The sequence below is a fragment of the Macaca fascicularis genome, chromosome 14, assembly GCF_037993035.2.
Source record: "Macaca fascicularis isolate 582-1 chromosome 14, T2T-MFA8v1.1".
NCBI lineage: Eukaryota > Metazoa > Chordata > Mammalia > Primates > Cercopithecidae > Macaca > Macaca fascicularis.
This window is the reverse complement of record NC_088388.1, coordinates 77,313,003-77,326,315: the sequence shown is the minus strand read 5'-3', so window position 1 is coordinate 77,326,315 and position 13,313 is coordinate 77,313,003. Positions and strand designations below refer to the sequence as shown.

Below are 13,313 nucleotides of genomic sequence, written 5' to 3'. Positions count from 1 at the left end.
GGGGAGTTAATGCTAACGGATATGGTGTTTCTTTTGGGGTAATGAAAATGTTCTGGAATTAGATAGCTGTGATGGTTGTCAAAGTTGATGAATATATTAGAAACCATGAATTATAAACTTTAACATGGTGATTTTTGTGATATGTGAATATCTTAATTAAAAAATCAAGTTATATAAACTTACAATTAAATAAGTTATATTTAAAAGAAAGGTAGTAACTACCCCAAACCCATCACTTGGCTAATTACTTTACATTTTACTATCATGTTCTTGGTATTATTTATGTCTATTGTGTCTTTATGTTGGAAATACTAAATAATGGTGTATTACTGTGTATCTCTTAACTCTGTATGCGAGGACATTCACTTGATAGCTTAAAACTGGCCATGGCTGGCAGAGTATTTATGCCACAACAGTTGGTATATACTGTAAATCAAGGCACCCACCAACACCACCAGGGAGCCAATTTAAAAATATTTGCCAGCACATCACTGGCTGTATTGTCGGACAGTCATCTTGAGTAATTCTGGTAGAATTACATAGTTAGATGAGATGAAATCCTGAGGCCTCTAGGTCTCCAACAAAACAAAGACTAGCAAGCCTGCACAGTTACTATGCAATTCATCAGGTGCAGAAGGAAATGACATTTCTGGTCATCTGTTGAATAAAGTCACTTTGAATTCAGGGGACATGGTTTTCTCCAGTTTCACTAGTGTTGCATCTGGTACAAGGGGTTGAGTGCTAAGCCCCTGCAGGATTGTCACAGTGAAGCCAGATAACAGAGTAACCACAAAGAGATTTAATTCTGTAATCCCACAAAGGAGGACGTCTAAAGAGTGTACAACAGTGTCAGAGTTTGGAAACCAAGGGTTGACAAAGTTGGCTCTCTGGAATCTGGGGGTAGCAGTTAAAAGGTTAAAGGAGTCATTGTTTTTTGAAACTATCCAAGAGTTACAGCCATCTTTTTTTTTTTTTTTTTTTTTTTTTTTTTTTTAAGAATTCGGGGAATCTTATTTTCTTACATGTTTCTGGAATTTTTCATTTTTAAAAAAATGTATTTTTAAGTTCCAGGGTACATGTGCAGGATGTGCAGGTTTGTTATATACGTAAATGTGTGCTATGGTGGTGTGCTGTACCTATCAACCCATGATCGAGGTATGAAGCTCAGCAAGCATTAGCTATTTTTCCTAATGCTCTCCCTCCCTCTCCCAACCCCCCCCCAACCACCCCACACAGGTCCCAGTGTGTGTTTCTGTCCCTGTGTCCTTGTGTTCTCATTGTTCAGCTCCCACTTACAAGTGAGAACATGCAGTGTTTGGTTTTCTGTTCCTGTGTTAGTTTGATGAGGATAATGCCTTCCAGCTCCATCCATGTCCCTGCAAAGGACATGATCTCGTTCCTTTTTATGGCAAGTTACAACCATTTTTAAAAGTGGAACTGCACAGGATTACCTCAACCTACTATGTTCTTCCAGCTAGGCCGTCCCTGTGGGTTTAAACACAATGTAAAGAAAGTGGATGTTAAGTGTTCTTACCACAAAAATGATAACTATATTAGGTAATACATTTGTTAGTTAGCTAGATTTAACTATCACACCGAGTATTTTATGTATTTGTATTTATATTTCAAAACATCATGTTGTACACAATAAATACATACGATGTTACCTGACAATTTTTATTAAAAAAAACTACTCCAGCTGCTTACAGGTACCTTCACAAATACTATTCTCTGGATCAGAGAGCTCTAGATATTCCAATGGTCTACAGCCCCCACCTGTCATCCTTTAAGGGTTGTTTCCTTCGTTCTCACAATGAACATTTAATGAGTATCTATTCTATGCTGGTACCATGCTGGGAAGCTCTGGGAATACAAAAATGAGGAAGGGCCAGATGTGGTAGCTCATGCCTGTAATCCCAGCACTTTGGGACACCAAGGCAGGAAGATCACTTGAGCCCAGGAGTTCGAGACCACCCTGGGCAACATAGCAAGACATTTTCTCTAAAATAATAATAATAAAAAATAAGTGAGAAAAACACATTCATGTCTTCAAGGAACTCACAGTTCCTTGACAAGGAAATACTTGCAGTACAGTGTGATAATCCAGTTTATATAGGTGCAGTGTGGATATCAAGAAAAGAGTGAACAACTTTGCTGGGGAATGGGTACAGTCAGTTTTAGGGAAAGAGGTCTTGATGTATGTTCAAGATCGAATTCAAGGTAGGAGTTCTCTCTGCAGAGCAAATAAAAGGAGCCAGCACGCAGAGTGTGGTTTGGAAGACTACAGCACTTTCTCAAGGATCTTGACAGTCTTTGTTCTTAGTAGATTATGATGACTGATTTACCAGTGTCAGCAGCAAAGTCCTGGGAGCCGAACTGCCACAGAGCCATTACCACTGATTCTGGTTATTTTCAAAGGAGAAATTGGGAAAATGGGATTGCTTAAACTTTTCTCTAAGAAAGTTTTTTTTTTTCTTTTCTTTTCTTTTTTTTTTTTTTTGAGATGGAGTCTCACTCTTGTCACCCAGGCTGGGGTGCAATGGTGCAATCTCAGCTCATTGCAACCTCCATCTCCCAGGTTCCAGCAATTCTGCCTCAGCCTTCCAAGCAGCTGGGATTACAGGTGTGTGCCACCACACTCCGCTAATTTTTGTATTTTTAATAGAGCTGGGGTTTCACTATGTTGGCCAGGGTGGTCTCAAACTCCTGACCTCAAGTGATTCACTGGCCTCAGTGTCCCAAAGTGTTGGGATTGCAGGCGTGAGCCACTACACCTGGCCAAAAGTTTATTTTCAAAATGTCTCCCACTGGGTATAGTGTCAAGTAACTCTCAGACTATTAGCCACAGACAGGGAGGAAACCCAATTAGGTCTTTAACCCCACCCCAATCCCACTTCTAGATCTCATCCTCAACCAGATGCCCAGAGTTGACTTGAGTAAGTTAGAGTAATTTGACACAGGGAACCATGTGGGCCTCAAGTAACTAGGGGTTAAAGAAGCACACACCTTAATATGCCTGAGAGATGAGTGTCCTGAAAGACACCAGCTGAGGTGGCTCAGCTGGTCACACTGACCTTGGTAAGCAGCACTCAGTTCTGAAATTAACCTGTCAACTAAATTGAAGGGGAGAAAAAGCAGAAGGGCTAGCACACAAACATCCATCCCCACCCCCAGTCCAATCACTGACGTCAGGCCTGGCGTGGGTGGTATTAATCACACCAGCTTGGTGTGCAGTTGAGGACAGCTCTCCTTCCAGCCCTTCAACCCGTTTCTGGGAGCATTCCACCAGCCACGCACCTGCCACTGGCCACAAACCCTCAACTCCCAGACACGCACAGATGCAGTGATGGACGTTGCTGACAACACTCAAAGCCACAGTGCACCCTTTAGAACCCCAGGCTTTGTGGGGAGTGAGAGTAGCTAGGAGCGGGGACCAAAGTGGTACCCATGCTCTCCCAGTGTGCATTTCTCTAATCTCTGCAGTGCTCCCTCCTCATAAGATAGTCATTTCCTGAGAATTTAATGAGAATATAAGATTAATGACCCAAAGCACTCTTGGAGCCGGCCATTAACTCCCCCAGGAAATACCAGTGGTCTTTAAACAAAATTGCCTAAATTATGGGCTAGTGATGCATGTCCGCTCAGGGCTTGGGGGTGGGGGGATTGTCACCCCAACTGGTTCCGATAGATGGCGCCTATCTTCATGTAAATCATTCAAATGATTTGTTTTCCATTTTTTTCCCAGCAAAAACCAGGGAGCATTTAAGCAGACACACACAGCAGGGAGTGGAGAGGACTTAGTAAAGGCCCACACAGGAACCTTCTGTCCAAGGGCTGTTTCCAGGCCTGGCACGCCTCTCAGGCTCAAAAGACTGAGCCACTCCAGGGTGCAGCCAGGGACTTCAGCAGCAGTCTTGCTTCCTATGCAGTCCAAGATAGGCACTGGCAGCAAGAGGAACGCAGGATGGGAGTCCAGCTGAAGAGCACAGAGAAAAAGCCCCTTTCGGCCGGGCGCGGTGGCTCACGCCTGTAATCCCAGAACTTTCGGAGGCCGAGGCGGGCGGATCACGAAGTCAGGAGATCGAGACCATCCTGGCTAACATGGTGAAACCCCATCTCTACTAAAAAAAAAAAAAAAATACAAAACATTAGCTGGGCGTGGTGGCGGGCGCCTATAGTCCTAGGGAGGCTGAGGCAGGAGAATGGCTTGAACCCGAGAAGCAGAGCTGGCAGTGAGCCAAGATCACGCCACTGCACTCTAGCCCGCCTTCAACCTTTGGGGAAAGATGTTCAGAGAACCCTTCCCAAAGCTGATACGTGGTGACTATTGTATTCACATTTCAAGGTCCCTCCTGCCATTGGCCAAACAAGAAACATCAAACTTTTCCATTTCTACATGAAATTGTAAATAACACCATCTTTTCCTAAACAAACAAAATAAGACCTTAAAGAATTTCTGGCAGAATATTACCTAACCCCAACTAACTCTTGCTAAACAGCCTTCCAGTCTGTGTATTGAATCATATAACTATCAAAGGATATGTAAAAGACTACTCTTCTGGGGGAAGATAGGGCATACGTCTGCCTGACTTGCATCACAAACCTCAGCTGCAGCCAAACCATGCAGATTTCTTCGACTCTGCAATCCCTGGGACTTGGCACCATGACTCAGATGTGAATGAAGTCAGGATGGGTTTATTTTGGTGGGGAGTCACCGCCTCCTGATTGATTTGGCAGACGTTAAGTATTGTATGTCTTACAGGGATTTAAGGTACTTAAAGCCAGAAGTTAAAATGGCCATCATTCTGGTGGTGGCCCTTCATATGTGACTTAAGGATCCCCAAATTGGAAGGTTAAGGGAGCTGTGGTCCCAGCCTAACAGTTCTGGCTTTACTTCCCATCCAGCAGCACAGTGGATATTGAAGAAAGTCAGTGAAATGTTAGATCCAGGAGACTGACTGCTAAAACTCCTAGGGTATCTAGAAGAGCTAAGTACGTGATAGCGGATTCGCTTTTCCAAACTGAGGAGGGTGAACTTCCCCCAACCCAATCAAGATCTGTTGGACCAAATGATGTCCAACTGCTTGAAACATCTCAGCTGCACAGAGACAGAAATGAACAAAACAGCTTTAGTCTAAGGTTGTGTGGGGCAGTGCAAGATGCTGCTTCTCCAATTCATCTGTCCACACAGCACGGTTCCCCATTGAATAAACAGGATACTATCCACTTATCAGAGAAGTTAGGGAGGACCTGCCTTTTAATGCTGCTTGGAGAGACACTGTCAATGAGCGGGGACGTTGGGGAATTTGGACCCCAATTTCTTGTTCTTCTACACTTGACCTTGCCTTCCAATTCACTATGAAATATATTTACTAGGTTTGCTTCTTCCATTCTACAAATCATGCGAGTTTTCTATACTTAACTGTTTTCCTAGAGGCAATGTAGGAGGGACTCAGCTGGACTTTGTTTCCAGGCAATGAGAGGCTCCCAGGTTGATCCCATTAAGGCAATGCCCTCATTTTGAATAGGGGATGACTGGGACCCCTCCTCCCCCACACACCTGAATTGGAAACTTGGCTAGGCTTTGTACAAGCCCTTGCCCTTAGGCAGTCCATAAAATGGGAACAATACTGAAGACAATCCTGTAAGCCAAGAGTGCAAAGGCTCCGGCGCGTAGTAGGTCCGTCTCCTCCTCCCGCCGAGGGGCGCCAGAGTTAAGGAACTTCTTACTGGGAAGGGGTCCCTCCTTTCAGCAGGAACCTGACCCGCAGAATGGATCGGAAACGCGAGCAACCCTCGGATCCCTTCCCCGTCGACGCTCGGTGAAAAATCGATCGACGACGGAGGGCGCGCAGTCCCTTCTCCGCACGCCCGCCAGCGCCAGGGGCGCGGCCGCCTCCCCGGCCTCCGCGCCCGCAGCTTGAGGCCTCAGGAGAAAGCGAGATTCCGGGGCTCGCCGGCGGCGGTGGCTTTCTGTGTCCTGGCGGATCCCCAGCCCCGCGTCCGCGTGCGCGGCGGCCTCGGGGGCGCGGCGGGAGCGGGCGTGGCGAGCGCGCCGGCCTTCCCGCTGCAACTGCCCCCGCGGCGGCCCGGCGGAGAGTGCGGATTGCGCGCGCTCGGGGCGGGGGAGCGGGCGCGCGCGAGGCCGCCGGGCGCGCGCCGCGCCGCCTAGTCCCCGCCGGGCCGCCCGCCCCGCCCCTGGCCTCCCGCGAGCTGCGCACCGCCGGCCGCTGCCCCAGCTGCCCGAGCCCGCGCCCTAGTCCGCGCGACCCAGCGGCGGGCTCCAGGCCGGCAGCATGAGCGGCGGCGGCGGCGACGTGGTGTGCACCGGCTGGCTGAGGAAATCGCCTCCCGAGAAGAAGTTGAGGCGCTATGTGAGTGCGGGCGCGGCCGCCGAGGGGCGGGCGGGCGGGCGGGGGGCGCTCCGGGGCCTGCGGAGGGGCGGGGGGCTCCCGGAGGGGCGGCAGGCTGGGGAGCTCGGGCCCGGAGCCGCGGGGGCCGGGGGCGAGGAGCGGCCAGGGTCGTGTGGGGTACCTGCACACCTGTCACAGGTGCGCCGCCGAGGGGCGGGGCGGGGCGGGCGGCAGGTTGAGGCTGCGGCTCCTGCTCCGCCAGGCGGGCGCGGCGTCGGCGCCTCCCCAGGCGGTCTGCCCGTAAACTAAATATAGTGTCGAAGTTTGTATTGATGGCTTCTGGAGACCGAGAGAGTTGACTCTCGGGGCTGGGGCTCCGCGGCGGCCCCTAGCAGCTTCAGCTCACAGGTCCGGGAGAGGGCGGGAAAGGGGGGCGTAGGCTGTGGGCCCGCGCGGACGGCCCCACAAAGGGCGAGCGCCTCACGCCCTCTCCTTCCCTTTCTCCGCCCGCCCCTCCCGGCCGCCGGCCTCACTCCGTCCGCGGCTGCATCACCGGCAGCGTCAGCGGCATGTGCAGCCCTTGTATTAAGTGACTCATTTGTTTGTCCCCCTTCTCTCCCTTTATTCCGTTCGTCTCTCACAGGCGCCTCCCCCGACCCCGGTGTGACACTGCAGTTTGGTCCCCGTGGCTGGCCCGGGTTTGGGACCTGGCAGCTCCCGGTTGTCTGGGGTCGGGAGAGATCGAGGCTCTCGGCGCCCAGGTGTTGCCAACCCACAGTGTTTACTGACATCGCTGGAACAGCCTCTTCCCTCTAGGTGGGGAACTGGCAGTTTGGGGGAGGTGGAACGGCGTGGCGCTGAGCCGTGGAGTTCTGGCTTTTTTTTTTTTTTTTTTTTAACCCCTCTCCCCAGAGGATGCCTTGCCTGGTGAGGTCAAAGTACAAGATGGTGCCAGTTACTGAGATTTTGCCGAAATGGTCCTGGGGTAGTCGCGGGAGTTTGGAAGTGGGGGTAAGGTGGCTGGAAGGTTTCAAGGTCTCTCATCTGCTCCCTCTCCTTTTCCCATGAAATGCCCTTGTTTAACGGGCTGTGGTGCCGGACTCCGGGATCACTCCCACAGCCTGGAAGGGAGCCGTTGCCTCCAGCTGCAGTGCATCAAGGGAGCTCGGAATAGACCCTGCCCTCTGTCAGCTGCACCAGTGGCTGTCCATGGGGGGAGAAGCAGAAGCCTACCAGAATTTCCTGTCTTGGCTCCCCAGATCAGAATCAAGGGACTTCTGGCCTCTGGACTGAGGAAGTGACATTCTGTTTTTCAAAGGAAGTGTTGTTGTTGCGGAGTGCAAGTGTGTGTGTCAATGAAATCAGGCTCTTACGTAGATGTTTGCTAGGAAAAAAAAAATTCTGATTTAGCACATGACTTTTGAAAGTGGACGTGGATTTATAGGAGGGATGAAGCAGTGAATTGTTCATCTCAGTTTGAAAGCTCATTTTTAGGAGTGTCTATGTAGCCAAAGTATAATTATTAAGAAATACACTTTTTTCCTCTTCAGGCTTGTATCAGTTCGTTAGGAAGGTTGAATACTTTAATTAGGATTAAGGAGCAGTGATTTACTATTAACAATTTAATAAATATTTTTAAAACTTTGTCCCAAAGAGCTTCCAAAAATTATCTTTACAAATAGATTTCCATACAAGCTAGTGGAATAGAGTGTCCACAGTAAAAAAAAAGAAAAAGTGACCCTTAGTTTTCAAATTTGAACACTACACTAAACCTTGAAACTTGTTTTTGAAACAATTTGCAAACAGTATGACATTGTATCTCCATTTGACTTACCGCTCCTTGAACGCTCACCCAGACTCTCTTTATGACCCATTTCTTGGGTGTTTTTGTTCCCAAACAACTTTAGTTCAAAAAAACCAGGTTTGGAGGCATTTGGGTCAAGCACCTTTTTCACTCATTTGAACGAATCTAGAATCGTGTGATGGCCTTAGCCTCTCTTTCCCATCTTCGATGCACCTTCAGCCCATCAGGTGTCAGACCTTAACAGCTTTCAGTAACAGCTTTTCTTAGGCCAGGATGTGATGTGTTCACTTACATGACTGGAAGCCTCTGCCCTTTCGAAAGTTCAGTTTCCCCCCAGTTGAAACTGCTGATCTGTGTAACCTTAAGCTTCCGGGGAACAGTATTCTTTTACGTCTACTGTTTTTGGGGGTATTAAGAATTTTTGCATCCTGTTGTAAGTTAAAACTCTGCTAGTTTGCTTATTTCAGTAGAGGCCCGAGTTCATCAGAACCAAACTTGGAAAGTATTTCCCAGCCTAATGGCTGTATATTTACCCCAAAGTAGCTGCTGCTTCTGGTATACATCATAGTCATGTTATATTGTACTGAGAAATCCTCTTTATAAGAATGCCACAAGCATATGAGATAAGGGGAAAAAGTAGTTGATGAACTAGGTTATAACTATTTAAAACGATTTTTTTAAAAACTGATTTAATTCGAAGGCTGGGCGCAGTGGTTTATGCCTGTAATCCCAGCACTTTGGGAGGCTGAGGCCGGCAGATCACTGGAGGTCAGAAATTCGAGACCAGCCTGGCCAAAACCCCGTCTCTACCATAAATACAAAAATTAGCTGGGCGTTGTGGAGGGCACCTGTAGTCCCAGTTACTCAGGAGGCTGAGACATGAGAATTGGGTGAGTCTGGGAGGCTGAGGTTGCAGCAAGCCGAGATTGCACCACTGCACTCCAGCCTGGGTGAGAGAATGAGACTCCATTTCAAAGAAAAACAAAAAACTTATTTAATTCAGAAAGACAAGGAGGTGCAGAGGGGGGAAACATCTTAGAAGAAGCAAAGGCAAATGTTTGAGCAATTAGTTTTCAGATATTTTTTCATCAGCCTTTTCTAGTTAATTATAAGTATAAAAGATCTATCTGCTATTTGCTGAGTGCCCTGGAGAAATTACAAAAAATGACTTTGGAAAATGCTGACTATTGCCCCTGGGGCATCCTGATACGGTTGCAGTGGGAGGTTGGCAGGAGTAACAACCCTCCCATCGTGCCTCAGTGTATTTGTGTGTGTATGCGTGTGCATGCAAATGCATATACACGTACATGTATATAAATCTTAAACAGAATTTTCTTGAGGAAAAACATTTTATTAATATGACCTACACTGCATTGTAGTTTTCAATTTCACTGGGTTAAAAGATTTAGGGAATAAAATTGGCAGACTGCCCCCTAGTGGCTAACTTGAAAGTTGTGCACAAATTTTAATGAACAACTGCATTAAGGTAACAGTAATTGTTTATTTCCATTGTATTTGTTAAATATACTTATTAAATCTATGTCCTAGGTACTTCAGGTGCTTGGAATAAAAATTCAGTAAATAAAAAGAAAGAACATTAATCCAGCCTTTCAGTCTTAGCAATGGCTTTGCCTTCTCCTTCACAAAGAAAATTGAAATGATGAGGGAGTAGTTATCTGTACGTACCATGAATGGCCACACTTTCAAATTTACCTATATCTGCCTAGTTCCTTTCCTTCTTGTTTCTTTCTTTTTTTTTTTGACAGAGGTTCGCTCTTGTTGCCTAGGCTGGAGTGCAACGGCACAGTCTGGGCTCACTGCAACCTCTGCCTCCTGGGTTTAAGCGGTTCTCCTGCCTCAGCCTCCCAAGTAGCTGGGTTTATAGGCATGCGCCACCACGCCTGGTTAATTTTGTATTTTTAGTAGAGATGAGGCTTGACCACGTTGGTCAGGCTAGTCTTGAACTCCTGACCTCCGGTGATCCGCCCACCTCAGCCTCCTGAAGTGCTGGGATTACAGACATGAGCCACCACGCCCAGCCTGCGTAGTTCCTTTGTGGTTTCCTTAGAGTGGATGAAGTGCGTCTTCTATCTGAGCTAATCTTGCTACTTATACTTTGAATCATATCTTCTCCTCCCTACTCAAATAATTCTTATCCTGTAACACATCTTCAATTTCTTTCCCTCTCTGTACTCTCTCCTTTTCTTCAGGGTAAACTTGGTGGTGGTTTATGCAGTCTTCCTTTCTCCCACCTTCTTCTCAGTCTGCTGCAGTGGAAACCTACTTTGTTATTTACCAGAGCTATTCTCACAAAGGCAGCAGCGATACCCAGGTCACTAAATTCAGAGGATGATTTTTTACTCCTCATTTTAATTAATCTCTTCACTGCTTGGTCATAGTTGACCACTCTTTTTTAAAACACCTTCCTCTTGTCTTGGCTGACACTATAAATGCCTGTTTTTTCTCCTTTTCTGGCTACTCTGTATCTCCTTTGCTAGACTGACCCCTTTATCCAGTCCTTAAAGGTTGAAGCTCCTGGCCAGGTGTGCTGAGAGGCTGAGGTGGGCAGATCACGAGGTCAGGAGATCGAGACCATCCTGGCTAACACGGTGAAACCCCGTCTCTACTAAAAAAAAAAAATACAAAAAATTAGCCGGTCATGGTATCAGGTACCTGTAGTCCCAGCTACTTGGGAGGCCGAGGCAGGAGAATGGCATGAACCTGGGAGGCGGAGCTTGCGGTGAACAGAGATTGCGCCACTGCACTCCAGCCTGGGTGACAGAGCTAGACTCCGTCTCAAAAACAAAAAAACAAAACAAAACAAAAAAACGGTTGAAGCTCCTTTATAGTTATAATGGCTTTGTGATTTCTGCCCTTTGGCAACCTTGTCCATTCTACTGGCTTCAGTTATCATTTGCATGGTGGTCATCAAGTTAAATTTCCATCTCAGAGTTGTGTTCTGAACTTCAGACTTACATATCCAAGTGTTAACTGGGCATCTCTATTTGAATGTTTCCCAGTCAACACAAACCACTTCCAAAACTAAACTCTTCTTTGTTCATCTCTTGACTCCACATCTGCTCAGTAAACAGTGCCACTAAGCACCCACTTGTTCAAATGAGAAACTTGGGAATCATCTTTGACTCCCTGTCACCCACTATCCCACATCTAATCTGTCACCAAAACCTGTTAGTGGTATCATCTAAATATCTTTTGTTTATACGCTTCTTCATCCCCACTGCCATGACTTTTAGGATTAATTATTTTAGTAGCCATCTGTTGAGCACTTACTTTGTACCAGGCACTATACTTAGACCATTGATCTTTTAATGTAGTAATTTAGTGTATAATAATGGAAGCGACTTGCCCAAAGTCATCTAGCTTTGTCCTGAAGCCTGGGCTTTAAAAAAAAATTAAACATTTCATTTTGAGGTAATTCTATATGCACATCTAGTTGTAAGAAATAGTAAAGATTTATGCAACCATTATCCAGTTTTCCTTAATGGCAACATCTTTCAAAACTACACTCCAATATCACAATCAGTATATTGACAATGATACAGTCAAGATACAGTACACTTCCATTACGATAGTAGTTTGTATGTTGCCCTTCTATAATCATATTCACTACCATCCCACCTCTACCACATCCTTAATCTATGACAACCACTAATCTGTTCTCCGATGTTTCGTGTGTGTTATTTAAATGGATTCATGCAGTACTTAAGATTTTGAACTTTTTTTTATTCAGCATAATTCTCTGGAGATTCATCCTCATTTCATGTATCAACAGTTACTGTTTTTTATTGCTAGGTAGTGTTTCATGGTATGGATGTACCACAGTCTGTTTATTTAACCATTCACCCATTAGTTCTCATTTACATTTCCCTTGTGGTTAATGATGCTGAACATCTTTTCATATGATTATTTGCCATCTGTATATCCTCTTTGGTCAAATGTCTTCAAGTATTTTCAGTATTTTCTATATAGGTTTTTTTTTTTTTTTTTTTTTTTTGAGACAGAGTTTTGCTCTTGTTGCCCAGGCTGGAGTGCAATGGCATGATCTTGGCTCCCCAGGTTCAAGTGATTCTCTTTTTTGTTGTTATTTCTTTTTTGAGTTGGATTCTCGCTCTATCGCCAGGCTGGAGTACAGTGGCACAATGTTGGCTTACTGCAACCTCCGCTTCCCAGGTTCAAGTGATTCTCCTGCCTCAGCCTCCTGAGTAGCTGGGATTACAGGCGTGCGCCACCACGACCAGCTCATTTTTGTATTTTTAGTAGAGACAGGGTTTCAGGATGTTGACCAGGATGGTCTCAATCTCTTGACCTCGTGATCCGCCCGCCTTGGCCTCCCAAAGTGCTGGCGTAACAGGCGTGAGCCACTGTGCCTGACTTTCCTGGTTTTCTTTTTTCCTTTTTTTTTTTTTTTTTTTTTTTTTTGAGACGGAGTCTCACGCTGTTGCCCAGGCTGGAGTGCAGTGGTGCGATCTCGGCTCACTGCAAGCTCCGCCTCCCGGGTTCCCGCCATTCTCCTGCCTCAGCCTCCTGAGTAGCTGGGACTACAGGCGCCCGCCACCGCGCCCGGCTAATTTTTTGTATTTTTAGTAGAGACGGGGTTTCACTGTGGTCTCGATCTCCTGACCTTGTGATCCGCCCGCCTCGGCCTCCCAAAGTGCTGGGATTACAGGCTTGAGCCACCGCGCCCGGCCTTGGTTTTCTTTTTTCCTACATATTTTAAAGGTTTTGTTTTTCCTTTAAGTCCATGATCCCACTGTGAGTTAATTTTCATGTAAGATGTGAGACTTAGATTGAGGTTCTTTTATTGTTGTCATTGTTGTTGACAAAGCCATTCTTCTTCCCTTTTTCGTCTTTTCAGTTGTACATATTTGTGTGGGTCTGTTTCTGGTCTCTCTTGGTCCATTTTTCCATGTGTCTATCCCTCTGCAAGTACCACATAATCTTGCCAACTATAGCTATATTGTAAGTCTTGAAATCTGGTAGCCTGATTCCTCTACTTTATTCTTATTTTTCAAAGTGTTTTAGCTATTCTATTTTCTTTACCTTTCAATACAAATTTTAGAATAATCTTGTTTATGCAAAAAAAAAGTCTTGCTGAGGTTTTGATAGGAAGTGCATTAAGCCTGTGTACCAATTTA

General features: G+C 46.2%; 1 protein-coding gene and 1 long non-coding RNA gene across 3 annotated transcripts in view; one reads left to right on the top strand and one right to left on the bottom strand.

The window, feature by feature from the left end:
- Positions 1–2,542: 2,542 nt before the first annotated feature.
- LOC123568608 (uncharacterized) lies at positions 2,543–6,103 on the bottom strand. Its single transcript, XR_006691994.3, has 2 exons — positions 5,561–6,103; positions 2,543–4,121 (listed from the first exon to the last, which is right to left on the bottom strand). It is a non-coding gene; the product is annotated as an uncharacterized lncRNA (long non-coding RNA).
- Positions 6,104–6,194: 91 nt separating this feature from the next.
- The window catches only part of GAB2 (GRB2 associated binding protein 2), a 202,101-nt gene continuing 194,982 nt past the window's right edge, over positions 6,195–13,313 (top strand). For both annotated transcript variants that reach the window (XR_006691992.3, XM_005579195.5), the window contains exon 1: positions 6,195–6,374. Coding sequence is in view for 1 of the 2 variants with exons in the window: in XM_005579195.5 (XP_005579252.1) it covers positions 6,297–6,374 (78 nt within the window). In the remaining variant the exon portion in view is untranslated. The remainder of the gene's footprint in view (positions 6,375–13,313) is intronic.